The sequence below is a fragment of the Vanellus vanellus genome, assembly GCF_965231255.1.
Source record: "Vanellus vanellus genome assembly, chromosome: 1".
NCBI classification, from domain to species: domain Eukaryota; kingdom Metazoa; phylum Chordata; class Aves; order Charadriiformes; family Charadriidae; genus Vanellus; species Vanellus vanellus.
In genome coordinates, this window is record NC_138905.1 from 52268616 (window position 1) to 52284228 (window position 15613).

The 15613-nt window shown below is 34.6% G+C and overlaps 1 protein-coding gene across 1 annotated transcript in view; it reads left to right on the plus strand.

The window, feature by feature from the left end:
* The window catches only part of CFAP54 (cilia and flagella associated protein 54), a gene marked incomplete at both ends in the record, with an annotated part of 116113 nt that overhangs the window by 23863 nt on the left and 76637 nt on the right, over window positions 1-15613 (plus strand). The window contains 11 exon segments of the mRNA XM_082498212.1: window positions 1068-1180; window positions 1297-1465; window positions 2083-2168; window positions 4127-4261; window positions 5308-5458; window positions 7287-7345; window positions 8387-8515; window positions 9175-9322; window positions 9712-9789; window positions 9873-9994; window positions 12715-12888. Of these exon segments, the coding sequence (XP_082354338.1) occupies window positions 1068-1180; window positions 1297-1465; window positions 2083-2168; window positions 4127-4261; window positions 5308-5458; window positions 7287-7345; window positions 8387-8515; window positions 9175-9322; window positions 9712-9789; window positions 9873-9994; window positions 12715-12888 (1364 nt within the window).

The window sequence follows — 15613 nt, forward strand, 5'->3', positions numbered from 1 at the left end:
TGTAACCAGTGAAGGAAAGGCTTGGTGAGCAGAATTCATTTTCATGTTAGTAGCAGTTCTATGCATAATGGAATTGCAAAATGCTGTCTTTGTGTGAAATATGCTTTTTTATATATATAATGTTAAGGCATTCAAACGGGATTATTATGTTCAGATATCATGATTTTCTTAACACAAGTATTATTTAAATATCACATAGTAACATATGGACATTGTAATCACATACTGTTCATCGTAGCGGTTCATCTAGATATGTAAATGCCTCTAAACAATTGTTCAAAGGCCAAATTCTGCAATGATGTCCTGGTACATACTTCTACAAGTGTGATGCAGTAACAGAAGAACTTTTTGTAAGCTTATTAAAATCCTTGGATCAATCGTTGTGCTGTTTTGGAAAATAACAGGTGTCTGTTACCACGTTAATATTGCTAACATCTTTTAGCCGAGTGACCATGTGCCCAGGTGATATGACACTGTGGCATATTCTTAGGGCTGCAGAACACTGCTGAATGTATCAGCCTAAGACACTTGCTTAGAGCACCAAGGGCCAGAAAATCCCTTTTCTGCCTTAGTGTGGTTTGGATAAAATTGAAGTGTGTACACTCCTATGTGTACATGCACATTTTCTGATACAGTAATGAGAAATGCTCACCGATCTTGCAGGAAATTGTTCACGTTTCTACACTTTTTTTTTTAATCTAAATTTCTGGGAAGAAGAGTCGTTACGGGGTGATACCCAGATTTAAGATCTTTCTGTAATAGAAAGGACTAGGTCCTTTATATCCTCTACACAGGTACTTTATTTTCAGTAATAGTACAGCCTCTTTGAAATGTAATAGGACATTGCAGATACATCATTAAAGTGGTATATAAGCATAGACATGACAGCAAAATAATAAAGCTATTGTATTTTGTAGAGGTATTAAAAATCCTTCAAGATTATGCTGACTATTAAAAAACACATGTGGAGTTTATCTTTGTATTTATCAATACCCAAATTGTTGCTTAAATTAAACTTCTGCATATATATACAAAAACCAGATAAAATATTTTTGTCATCACTGCAGGAGAAAAGGGGGTGACTGGAGATGCTGCTGTGAAATTTGTAAAATTAGCTTTCAGCTATGAAGAGTGGGACGTGTTTGATTCTGCTATTGAATTTGTTGTTAATTTTCTTCAGGTAATCTGGATGCTATTTAGACATTCTTTATGTAGTCTTTTCCTGTGAGGGTAAGGAAGGCTATTCAAAGCACATATTTTAAAGTCAAATTTCAATTGGTTGTTTCTGTCAATTAGGCTCAAGATGACCCAACATGGAAGAAAGCTGAAATGGAACTCAAACTTCTTACACTGATGCAATCTTTACTATTTCCAAGAAAATTTAAACACGGCTTTGCTATTAGTGAAAACAATACCAAAGAAGCTAGGATGCCTCATGGGTCTGAAAAGAAGCAAACATTCAGAAGTGAGTGTTGTTCAGCTATAGCTGTGTTTGCATGTCAAATATTTTTGCTGCAAGATATTTTGTTTATTATTTAAAAAATATTTAATATGGTGCATGCAGTATTCTGTGACAAAAACTAGCAACTGAGAAATTGCAACCCACTGAATTTTGTCCAGTTTTCATTTGCCAAAACATGACTTTATACCATTTCCCTTGAGTGTGGAATAGCATGTATGTTTAACATACATCATGTTATATGTTTTCAGACAGGTTTTCAGGAAAAAAGTGAAACAGACAGGTTTGACTTTCTTTTGTCCTTACACTTCATTTATGTAAAGTTTCTTGACATCGAAGCAAGAAAAACTTGTTAAAGCAACTGTAATTTAATTGTATAACTTTCTAAAAAACCTGCAAATACCTTGAAAACTTTCCATTTCCAAAAATAGCAATGCTCACTCTTCACAGAAAGTGAATAAGCTTGGGAATATCTGTCCCCTTTGTACTTACTGTTTTTTAGAGTATATTATCTGCTGGCATAAATTGGTGTTGATTCACTCAGATGTTTTCAAACATAGGTTTGTAACTAGAAATAACCTCTTGCCTTTCCTTTTCTTCCTTCTTATAAACATTGAATGTAGAGGGTTCCTTGAAGCAAGGAGAGCCTTCTCACAATCTTATGATTTTGGCAACAACAGTGTTTTCCTGTGTCTCCACATCTAAGCAGGTATAATACATTTCTTCTGAATGAATCACATAATCTGTAATGAGTGCTTATAATTTAAGACCAAAGGAATCAGTTGCATGATTAACACACTACAAAAATGCAATAGCAAAAATGAAAAAAATATAGCCTTAAGATGTGATCAATTTGAGATTTAACAAAAAATAATATTTGTTTCTTTTTTTATTTATGTTATCGGTGCTATGTACTCAGGCTACTTTACAAATGTTTAATAGCTCTTAAATCCATTTGCAATGTCATAGAGCTAATTGCATGTTTCAGCTAATCAAGCAGAGATCAAATTTCTTATATTAGATGTAGGCGGGGAAATATGCTCAGCTGTAGAAAACATTTCTGCAATAGTTATAGAAATGGGAGCAGTGTAATGCCTTTTTAGCAGCAGTATGCCTGCAATTTAAGGTAAATTCTCACTGCAAACAAACAAGCAGCAGCAACAATAAAACCAAAAGAGAGTGGGACTTTTTGTGCTGAAGTCTGTACTGCAGAATAATACTGTTATTTATCTAATGGTTTATTCCCAGAGTAACCACTTCTAGCTTACTCGCTGAAACTGAAATTTCCCTTAATGTGCTACTGTGAGGGGAAAAAAATTACAGCACAATGTCTCCACTAGCATTTACCCTAAAATAGTTTGTGAACCAAAAGACTAATGAAAACTTTTCCTTACAAAAAGCATGTTCTGCTTGTCTTAACTGCAAAATTAATTTTAGATATAATTTGCATATTGCCCCAGTTGGAATATAACTGGCGCACACACATTTTTTGGCTTTAGTGTAATACTCTCAGTCAAAATACCCGGCCTGTGATGTAGTTATACCTCTAGATAGCATCATTTGTCATTTTTTAACATGACCACCGTGTAATGAAGGCAGGTTACCTAGGTTTAAACTCTTCTGGTTCTTCTGCAGTTTCCCACAAATCTCCTTGGTACTTAATCTGTCTGGGAAAGAAAAACAAATTCTCACCTGATCAACAGGGAATTCACTGATAGTGAAGTTATATGATATAGCTGAGCCAAACTAACAGCTTGCTGCCACCAAATGAGTGGCAAAAGTTATCTTGATTTACTTCTTTTTCAGTCTTTTTCTTAATATCAATATCCCTGAAATCTTACACTCATACACGTACGAGTGTACAGATAGTGTGGATATAGCAGGCTCGAGTTTCATTGCACCTAAGATACTAGTCCAACTCTGATATAAATAGCAATAAAAATGTGTACTGATCCTTAATCACTGTTCAGAATGTGTTTAACACAGTGTAAATGTTCTCTATTGCCTTTTAAAATGTGTTAATTAGGTTAACTGAATAGAGTTTTGAATTTCTTAATTATTCTCTTCACAAAATGCAGATGTATTTTAACGTTTCTTTCAGTTGTTAGATATTCCACTCCAACCTTTTTTCTAGTTGTTTAAGTTGTCCTTAGCTGCTCCCTCATCTGAGATGCACCAACAACCCATGGAAATACTCTGTCAATGCAAAATGAGACCTACTAATTTAAATACTGTAATAATAAAATACCGTAATAAAAAAGATGCAAACTGTAAATTACATTACTTAGTTTTCGCAGAATGTATTGACTATTATAACGTTTCACAGATAGTTAATTTGCTTGTCTCTCCCATGTAATTTTCATCTCACTGCTTTTCTTGTCTGTGTTACTTTTAAGAGCTTGACGATAAAAAAAGACATAAAAAAAACCCAACCTCTAAAACCACTTGTATTGTTGGGAGAAGAAAAGCTTGATTGGTCTACCAGAAAGTACTTTTAAAAAAATATTTCTTAAGCTTTCAAAAAGTTGTCATCCCTTATAAGAAAGTTAAATATGATAATGGTTTATTTACTTACTTGAAAAATTTTGAGACTGTTTATGTACTGAGTGTTTTGAGAGTTTTTGTGTACATACATGTTTCTACAATTATGTTGTTTCTTCTTTCCAGAATATTCAACCTGACAAAGAAATACTTGTTGATGTAATAATGTTTTTGTGGCAGAAGTGTAAAACGGGACTTCAGCAAATCCAAATGAGTGGAAGTGACTACTTAAAATATATCCACAAATACAAAGCTTACCAAGTACTCCTTTATTATAATGCATTTCTCTTCATATGAATGCAGTCTGTTATAGTAAAACCAAGATAAAATACTGGTGCCCAGCCTAAGTACATTTTCTTATGGTAAAATGCAGATAAATCTTCTTCACTGAAAATGTGAATTGTATATACACTTTTGAACACATTGTGCTTCCATATGCCAGTATCAGAATATCTCTTAGCCCTTTTCCAGTAAAGTAACCCATTCTCTGCCTGTGGGCCATGGTGGAAAGAAGCTAAAATAGGGAAAGCATTTGGGCATGATGCAAGAAGAAGCATTTGGTGTGTTGTGGCGGAAAATAATATATTTCAAGAAAGTTCCCTAGGTCATTTGAAGAAAGTGGCAAAAACCTTACAGCTTAAGAGAAGGGATATGAGATCAATAATATTTGGCCCACTGGACAGAGCTCCAGCCTCACCTTGAATGTTTCCTGAGACTGAGAGGCTCTTGGTGAAATGCAGTCTTCTGAAGGGCAATTTACACTAGTTTCTCTGGGCTGCCAGTTGATGCTGACCAAACAGTTTCTGGAGGAGCTCATTTTGTGGCCCTGTTCCCTATAATAATTTTTTTCAGAGATTCACCAGAAGCTAGCGTATGGTTACTTTCCTCTGTGTGTACAACAGGAGCATTCAGGTCTCTAACACTGCTTAAGTGGGAAGATAAGGGGATAAATGAGAGGCAAATGATCAAATCTGCTAGAAGGCTTACCACACTATGACAAGATATAAAAGTTGTGGCCATAGAACATTCATAAACCTTTCTAAAATAGTAAAAAATAATAATATTCTAAAATAAAAAAGTCTGCTGTCTGAAGAAATAGGGGCTTTGGAACAGCATAAATTCAGCATCTTAGTCTGGTGGCATTAAAAAAAAGTCAAATCCAAGAAAGGAGTTGTGTTCATGTTTATGAATAATTTTAAACAATTTTCAGTGCAAAACCCTATCTACCTCTGTAATACATAAATATCTTCCAAAAATTTGTTTTAACCATGTCTTGATTTTTTTTTCTCCCCTCCTGCCATTTTTAGTGGGTTCATTTACTCTGGATGATAAATGAAGTAATTCAGAAAAGCAGCATAGCAGACATTAATGTTATAATGCTTGCAGAGGTAACCTTATGTCTAACTGCAATATTGGAAAACGTAGCTGATTCTACAAGTAAGTCTAAGAAAAAAACAGGTAAAGCTTTCAATAAAAAAGTTAGTTTTCTTTCAAGAATGACTTTCAAGATTAGAACTTTTCTGAGTTGAAAACTTTGACAAATACACATATTCAAAAATTATTGTGAGGAGACTGTTGAGAGTAGAATGATAATTTTTTGTACACACAATTTCATCCATAGTCAGAGCTAATGAAACCTGGTTCTCAAAGGATTTATGCCTTATTTCCTTACATTTCCAGTTCTACTGAAGTAACCCCATTTTGAATCACATCTCTTATGACTCACCCTCCCCACAGGTCTTCTACATGTCTCTTAGCTCCCTTCAGAGTAGCCTCAGATCACTCGTATGTTCTCTGAATATTGGCTAGGCAGAAGGGAGTATGTGCTGCGGCTTATTTGGAGCATTCAAGTGCTAGTGGTAGGCCAAACAGAAGAGGGAATTATTGAGGTCATACTGAAGCTTTTGCTTTTATTGGGTCATTAATTTGGATCTCTTGTCTACACAAGTCTTGATTTTTGTATAGGAATTCAATTATCTTTGAAATTGAACTTAATTTGGCTGACATTATTGGGATATAATGCAATTGCAATCACATTAAACTAATTTCCTTCCAAAACCTGACTAATGCTGTAAAATCTGAATATTTATATACATTTTAAAAAGTTTTCTGTTGTTGTGGGTGTAGAACACTGGAATATGAATCATAGTTCTCATAAATGTTTTACAGTAACAAGAGAGTAGCTTTTAAGGACCCTTTTAGAGCATATCTAGGAACAGAAGAGAATGAAAATACCTTTTTCTCTTTTGAGAGTAAAAAAAATCTTGGAACACTACTATTCATTATAAAGGTAGAGTAGAGCAGGTATTGTTTTCTGTGATGTTGTGAGAATTATACCATTCTGATGGAGAATGGATGAATCCTCATTGTAACATCATTGCTATTCTTTTTCATTCATTTTAAGTGTCTTTTTGGAGGAAAAAAAAGCCGAATAGATAGGAGCCATTGGTCAAACCAGGCTGATAAATAGCAAATCAAGCACATATTTATGCTGAGAAGAGTCTTTTTACTGAATGAATGCTGAGTGAATATAGATTTTCTTATTTATGAGAAAGAGACAGTGAACAAGCAGAAATAAACAGGCAAAAGGGGCATAAGGAGTAGAGGAATGACTAGGAGGTTGCCCCTCTGAAAAGGAAAAAAAATGAATTTATTCAGCGAAGAAAAGAAATTTTGACAGGATAGAGGGCTGTAAACAAGAACAAAGAAACTGCTTCCTCTTGTCTTGGAAAGGAAAACATAATTCTGGATGCATTCTTTATAAACGAAAATAATGTAAACAATCCAAATGAACGTTAAAAGGTTGATAACACCCCTTCAAGGAATATTAAAGTGAAATAGTATATATCATAAAAATATGAGCTTATGTATGTAAAAGTCCTCCTATAAGTTAAATTAGCATTCAGACTCCTGAGAATTAGATAACAATAGATTTGTATTGATTTAAAAATGCAAAATTAATATGCATGCTACAACAATGTGAAGAACTACAAAATGAGTCCAAGTCTCATTGGCTTGGATATAACGTTGCTATGAAATATAGGGTACATTTAAAAATACTACGTTATTGGATAATCATGCACTGAGTTAGTATAATTGTACATATGTAGCTATTGTGTTTAAACCCCAAAAAGCTTTTCAAGAAAATATAGTTAAGTCTTGTAGTCAGGTACTGAAGAACTGAATTATTGCCAGACTCTTAAGTTAATAGTAGAGCTAATCAAATGGTACTAAGATTTTTGGAGTATATTTCATTTTCACTTTCTGATTTTCTTCCTACAAAAAGGAAAAAGAAATGCTTCTCTCTTGCAAGATGAAACCTGTGAAATTCCTGAAATACTGATGGTAACGTGTAATTCATTGTCATTAGTACAGTGGTTTTGAATAGAATAACAACACTTATTTCTTCTTGAAGCTTTTCATACAATTTTGTATTTTTTCATACAATATTTATAAAATTTTGTATTTATAAATACAATTGTAGTTTTATGAAGCTGAAGTGTTTCACACAATCATGCTAGTGCAGAGGAAAAAAGCAAGGATATTTTTCCAAATGAAATAAAATCTGAAAATTTTCCTGTAGTCTTTTATAGTAGTCTGTGATATAAGAATTTTTGTTTGAAGCTTTTTTACAGTGTGATTGTACTGTTTTCCACTGTACACTCTTTTTTTATGCCAATGTATAATATCAGCTTTAAATGCTTTAATAGCACATTTTTTAAAGATCATGCAAACTTTAGTCCTTGCTTCATCTAGGAAAATATTTTGGGTTGTGCTTCTACTTGTTTGTTTTTGTAAGGGTGATGTGGAACATCCTGAGTGTCCTTGCTTTATTCGGTGTTTTCAGTACTCAGGACTTTGCAGAAGCGTCAAATAGTTCAAAATTACTTACTAAAACACATTAAGAAAAAAAGACATACATTAGTTTGAAGATTCAGGAATTTTGTCAATGATATGTTTGAATGCTTACACACATGGAGAAGCTTTAATTCAGTGACTGTCTACTTACAGGTGTTGTTTTCTGAAAAATCAGTGTTTTCTTAACAGAATCTAATGGAACATTGAAGAACTGCTTGTGAAAATACTGTGTTTGTCAACTTAATTCTCTAAGTTCAGTTTCATTCTGCTATAAGTTAGCTTTTTGAGTTAGTAAATTGGTTTTTGAGAGCTGAAGGAAAATCAGTCCTACATTAATTAAAATTGCATGAAATTTAAAACATTGATATTAGTATATGAAAGCATGGGGAGCAGTGACTATGTAAAGATTATTGGACAGAGTTTAAACTGCAGCAGCTAAAAATAATAGCACTTTACTTTTGACAGTCCATGTTATAGCTTTTAATGTTGTTACCTAATAAAACATGTTTGTATGTGTTTTCATTTCAGAAAAGTCCTACAGAACAACTACAAGTTGCTTATGAAAGTCTTGAAAAAGCAATTAATGGAATTAACACATCTCGCTTAATGACCCTTCTGCCAGATGGAAAGTCAATATTTGACAACTGCTGTACAAAGGTAAAGTCTACAAAGAGCTGCACTACAACAAAATCTATAAATAATGTATTGGGTTTTGATGACACAAAAATTTTATTTTCTTCATACTTAGAAATCCTGGCAATCTCTGTGTAGTAGAAATAGTGTTTTTCTCTTTCAGTAATAAACTATAAACTCTTTTAGGTTTTCTTTGCCATTTTCTTTTGGAAAGAATTATAATTTGTAGCTTTCTCCTATAAAATAAAAGCAGAAATCCTTTTCATATTTATTGCTTGCAACTGTTTATTATTAAAATTATTTTTTGCTATTGATGGGAGTTCAGATTTTCTAAATATTATCATTCTACACCAATATGATCTTTGTTTTGTGGACTGGTAACACAGTAAAACAATTTTTTCTGCAGTTTCATAATTATTATTAATCCAGTTTCCTATTGATTCTCAGGTTTTGTTTAGTTTTCTTTGTCCGTCATCCATGATTTCTCTGTCTTGTCATTTTCATTCCTTCCGTGCTTTCTTGAATGACTGTATATTACACAGATATGACAAATTTCAGTTTGTCAATTTACTCAATAATGTTACTGAAAAATTACTGAAATAATAATATCAATGTCAAGATAAATGCAGTAAGTTCAGTAATAAAAGTTTGTGTTTGCTTAATTGCTGCTTCCTATTTATTAGGTGGACTCAAATGATCAGAATTTGAATTTTGTTTTGGGATGTGGTAATGATAAGACAGGAACGGGTAATGGTTTCGTAATGGATTTACACTTGGAGCTCATTCAGGCCCAACATCGAGTAGCTGTGAAACTTCTTAAAATGACACATGGTAGGTTTCAGTAAAGCTAAATGATCTTCATAGCTTGATTAGAGTCCTCTATTAATATATTATGTCATACTAAGAAATAAAGGAGGTTTTTTTTTTTTTTTTAATTAAAAGCTAGTATTAGTTTGACACTGCAGAACTCCCCTGTGCACTGCTCCCTGTGATCAAGATCCCTCTTTTCCTGTGATGTTAGTATAACTACTGAAGATGTTAGAGCATGAGGGTGGAATATTTTCAGTGGTATAATCAGTCCAAGAAATTCTTCTTGAACCAAAGAAAAGAACATGAGATGGAGCACAGCTTTACTACAAAACTATGTATTAACCCCTCTCACTGAAATTTTCTCAATAGCACTGACAGAATGAATACCTAGGGATTTCTTTCCTATGTAGGTGCTCAAAAGGATGACAAAAGTCTTAAGTCTAGCAAGTCTCATGTGAAGAATATTAAAGATTTCCATTATTTAACAGGTAAGTCTTATTAATTAAATGTTTAGGAGTATAATAAATTATTGCTGATGTTTTATAAATGTCTTATAATATCTCTTTTACAGAGGCACTTATAATGAGAAAAATAAAAAAGAATAAGCTATCTAAAGCAATCTTTTTGATGCAAAAGGCTGCACAGAAGTTCCCTGAAGAGTTAACCACTTCTTCCCAAAGGCAGCTACTGGAGGTAATAAAAAAAATCTTATGGTTGAACTTCTTTATCATTATCACAGTTTTTGATGTTCTGTGTAGTTAAGACTTGGATTACTCCTTCTAACAAAAAGAAGAAAAATGGAAGGAATCTAAGGGACATTGGGTGTTTTTAACCCATGTTGTCAAATTTTCCCTGAGAAGTTTCATTATGATGAAAGAATAAAGTGACTTAAAACAAGGAAAGAACAGATCCCCAAATTTTGTGCACGCATGCAGATTGCAGGAAACCTGAAAGAAGAGTTGATCTTTCTTTCAACACTTAACCACCTATTGAAATTATGAACCTATGCCGTACCAAAATGTAATGCAGGTTTCCTTCTCCGCATTGCAACCTTCAACATCCTTCTTTTTCCAAGATCTATAAGCTGTCTTAGATTACTTTGGCTGATGATGATGACATGGACTTTATTTCATTCTTATTAAATTTACAGTTAGAAGTTGGACATTTTGGAATTTACTGAGGCTAAAAGTAGATTCTTCATGGACTCATTTCAAAGTCTTCTGAAATCAATGGGATTTGATTTCCATTGAGCTTTGTACCAGCATCTGTCCATGAAAATTGCTTTCTCATCAGTGGGGCACGTAGTTTCTTTAAAGCCTGTACAACAGATAACAGAATCTGCAATTCTCGCTATGTAATATGTGAAAAAGTATTTTAAACAAGAAGTTACTAGAAAATGTTTTTCTTTTAAGTGCTACAAATTTGGAACCATGGTAATTAACACACATACCTTTTATGTCAGAAGAATGCAAAAACTGGATCAGAAAAGACACACTAAAAATCTCTCTCATATATTTGAAAAATATATGGTATTTACAAATATAACATGTAGTGGTATGCTATGAAAGTTGTAACTGTAGTCACCAATGAAGAAGTACAAGCAATTCCCAAGACTGTGTAGTTATCCAGAAGAAACATTTGCAAAGGCCTTATACTGACCTTCACTATATTTTACTGTTGTGCATTTTTCACAGAGAAAGATGTGGGTAAAAGAATATAATATATATGCAGCCAGTTGCCAGAAAATGTCAGAATTAACTTTGCCTGGGCAAAATTAGCATGATCTTTGATATTTGTACTACGATGAAATATTTAATTATATGCTTAATTAATTTTCCTCCTTGAGGTGGACGGTGCTCACGTCATGAACAGCAAATCCATACCTTTCATGCTTCTGAGTAGCGGATTGTGCCTTTTTTATTGTAGAACATCATAATAAGAAATATGTCCCCAGAGAAGAATGAGCCTGTGATTCTTTTAATTAAAAATTGTATCACAGTACAGGTTACTACAAAGAAGTACAATTTTTAAGGAAGCGGTTAAGTTTCTAATTACTGATTGTGAAAGTTGAATCCTTGTTTAAGGGAAAGAGTCACTCCGTATCTTATTTTTTATCTGATATTCTTCCTTAAGCATTTCTCACTAGGGTGGATGCAACCCTAATCTAAATGGGGAGAGAGTGGGGTGAAGTGAGGGGATGTGCAAATGATTATCTATGTGATGTGATTAAGGCTCTGTTAAATCTTAGCTCCTTATTTCTCTAAAAATCTATGGCTGGTTTTTGGTCATTTTTGGACATGAGATACAAAGCTTATTCAATCTGTGATCTGACTCACTATGGTTGTTCTTATAGCCTGATAAATATATGAGGACAGAAACAAGGAACTGTAAAGGTGCAAGATTATAGGACTGTCACTGAATAACCAATAATTTGCAATGTTCTTTTTCAGTTTATTTTTCAGACTCAGTTCAGCCTCAATCTTTGGTGCAGTGTATGGTACTAAAATCTTTCAGATAAAACTCCTAGTTGTAGGAATATATCATCTCTCTCTTCTTCCAAAATAATGTAATTTGTCCAAGGCACCCCTGAACTCTTCATATCTGGGAGCTGGCCTTTTTGGCTTTGATTTGCCCTGGACAGCTGCCATAAATAAAGATATAAAAGTACTAAGTTCTGAATATTAAATTTCCAAGTTGAGTTTATCTTATCCTGGCAATTCAAACAAGGTGAAGAAGCCTACCAATTTGCCCTTCAGTCCAGTAAGAAAAAAATGTACCCTGATCTCCAACCAGATGGCTGCATAATCACTGTGTGCAGGAGGCCCCCACATTTTTGGAAGACACTAATAGACTGTCAGTCCTCTCTCAGCCCTCTCCAGGTTTAGCCCTACATTTTCCAGGCCTGCACTCTCCTCCCTTTTCTTTATTTCTGGACTTTATTTCTGTCCTCTGTTTCTGGAGTACAGAAAGTCAGTGTAAGTGCTTCCACAGCTCCTTCAGAAATTCCACAGATTAGGTCTCCAGCTCTCTCCTAAATAAGAGTTGATATCTTTTTTGTTTCTTATTGGAGCTAATCACAGGTTGCCACTAATTGCTAAGCAACATTATTTGTGATCACTCTATTTTTTCCTGCAGGTTCTTCCAAAACTGGATGTGCCTCAGTCCTTCCTCTTTTGTGTTCAACCCTGCATTCCCTTTATTGTACATTGTGAAATTAATCTACATATGTAAAGCTTACACAAAGTACCATTCATCCTAATTTAGGATGTAAGATGATATGAAAATCTGCAAAAAGTTTTCTACATAGCTGTGATTTTTTTATAAGATCATTTTGAAAACTGTTTCTAAGTATTATATCATTCTGATTGTTATGTTCTAATAGTTTTTCCCTTTTGTTTTCATTTACTTCATAGGAAGCACTAACTTTAATTGAGCAAGTTGAAGGTGAACAAAGTGCATTGTATCACAGTCTCAAAGAAGCTATGAGCAGCAAGAAAAAAGGCAGAACTCCTCCTCCTCCTCTGTTACTTTCTAGATCACATTGCTCAATGACATTTAAACCAGCCCCGTTTTCTTCAGATACTCAGGTAATGTTTTTCATGATGACTGTGTAAGAAATAATTAAACAATACACAAGAGAGCAAAAGTTGTTTCAACAGTGCTATACCATCACAGTTGTCTCCATTGTTCTTGACAAGATTATGTTATTCTGACTTAATTAAGTATTCCTTTTTTTCCCCTTGTGACTCAGTGGTGACTCATTGTTTTGATCTTCACATTTGCATGAAACTTTCTTCATCTTATGCATCATGATCCTTGGTGTTTCTTATTTATTCTACTCGCCAAGAGCTCATTCTCTTGGTTAGAGTCTGACATACTCCTAGTTACCCTTGGAAGAGATGCAAGGCTGTTGCATCATGTGACGCAGGAAGGTACCACACTGAAGCCTCTGCTGAAGTGCCACAGTTCAGGTGGAAAAATCTACCTTCTGTTGAATTTGTAGAATCCCAGAACTACTTGGATCATAAGGGATTTTAGGAGATGTCTCTAGTCCAACCTTCTGCTTAAAGTAGGGTGCTGTGAGATTAGACTAGGTTGTTCAGGGCTTTATCCAGTCAGTTCTAAAGACCTCCAAGGATGGAGACTGAACAGCTTCTCTGTGCAACCTGTTCCAACAAGGCAACCTGTTCATGGGGAAAATTTTTTTCCTTATGTACAATTGTAATCTCTCTTGCTTCAATTTAGGTCTATTGTTTTTCGTCTTCCTACCATGCACTACTGTGAAAAGCCTGGCTACATCTTCTTCATCACTTGCTTGCAGGCATTCCTGGTAGGTCCCCTGAAGCGACCTCTTCTCCAGGAAGAATAAGCCCAGCTCTCTCAGCCTCTTCTCGCAGGGCTAGAGTTCCAGCTCATCTTGGTGGTCCCTTGCTGTAATCACTCTAGTTGTTCAACATTTCTTGTTAGAATGATGGGGGGGCAGGAGGGAAACTGGCCTCAGTAACCAGGTGTAGTCTAATGAGTACTGAGCAGAGGGGGATAATGATATTCCTCAATCTCCTAACTGTACTTATGTTAATACAATTCAAGATGCTTTTAGATTGCTTTGCTGCCATGGCGCATTGCTGTCTCATGGTCAGCTTCCTGTCTAACATGACCCCCAGATCTTTTTAGTGCTTCTCTCCAGCCCATCAGTCCCCAGCCTGTATCCTTGCAAGGGATTCTTCCTTCCCAAGTGCGAAACTTTGCATTTGTCCTTAAATTTCATGACGTTCCTGTTGGCCCATTTGTCCGGGCTCTCTAGGTCCCTCTGAATAGCAATCCTGCCCTCAAGGATACCAACTGTTTCCTTCAATTTGGCATCATCTACAACCTGATAAGCGTGTGCTCACTTTTTTCCTTAGGTCGTTGCTAAAGACATTAAACAGGACAGGTCCCAGGGTAGTCCTCTGCAGCACTCCCGTTGTTGCCACCCTCCTCTCCCCCCCTCTGTAAATCAAGTAGTTTTGTCACAGAGGCCCATCACGGTGGTCAGCCATGATTTACCCTTGGTAAATTCATGCTGTTTGTTCCAAAACACCTTACTCTCCTTCATATGTCCAGAAAGGTTCAAACAGGCTGAAGGATGAAAAATTCACTAGCTGCAGTTTTCTTGAGAGAAATTTTCACAGTGATTTTGCAAGCTGCTTCAAAATAACGATGTGTATAAAACCAGTAGAAACTCAAATCTTATTAATAGTGGTAAGAATGTTTCTGTGGACAGTTGTTTTATAACTTGCAGTTTTATTGCAGTTTGATTAGTGAATTTCAAAGAAATGAATTAGGAAAAAGTTCTTCCTTTATATCTCTAATGAACATAAAATTAAAAAATGTAGTTTTTAAAAATCTGGTCGTTCTTCTGTTTTAGTAACTGTTAATACTTCGTTTTATTCGATACAGGAGAGTGAATGTAACGGATCGGACCACTAGATGGTGCAATGAGATTATTATTCCTATAATTGGAGCCCAGATACTCTAGAATTTTTCTTTCTAAAGATGCTGGCCTGGTTTCAGCTGGAATAGAGTTAATGTTCTTCCTAGTAGCTGCTGTGTTTTAGATTTAGTATGAGAATAATGTTGATAACACATATGGTTTTAGTTGTTGATAAGTAATGCTTATATTAAGCCAAGGACTTTTTCAGCTTCCCATAGTAGCTGAGATGGAACATAGACAGGATAAGCTGGCCAAAGGAATATTCAATACCATAGGCGTCATGCTCAGTATATAAATGGGGGTTGCCAGGGGGGCAGGAATCCGTGATTGCTGCTTGGGATGGGCTGGGCAATTGATCATCGGGTGGTGAGCAACTGTATTGCATCACTTATTTTGCATATTCTTTTATTATTATTATTATTATTATTATTATTATTATTATTAATTATTATTATTATTATTATTATTATTATTATTATTATTATTATTATTATTATTATTATTATTATTATTATTATTATTATCTTACATTACTGTTCTATTAAACTGTCTTTATCTCAACCCATGAGGTTTTTTTCCTTTTTCTCCCTCTTCTCCCTACCTTACTTGGGGGAACGGGGGGGAGTAAGTGAACAGCTGCATGGTCCTAGTTGCTAGCTGGGGTTAAGCCACAACAGATACACATAGCTATTGAATGGACATGAAAGGTATTTTTTATGAAGAACTTATTAACTGGAAATGGATACTTAGGATTTAATTAGAGATATATATTTCTTGTACTAGAAGTCAAATTATCTCTAAAATTTCCTGATCTTAAAGTTGCTCATTTGCTGCAAATA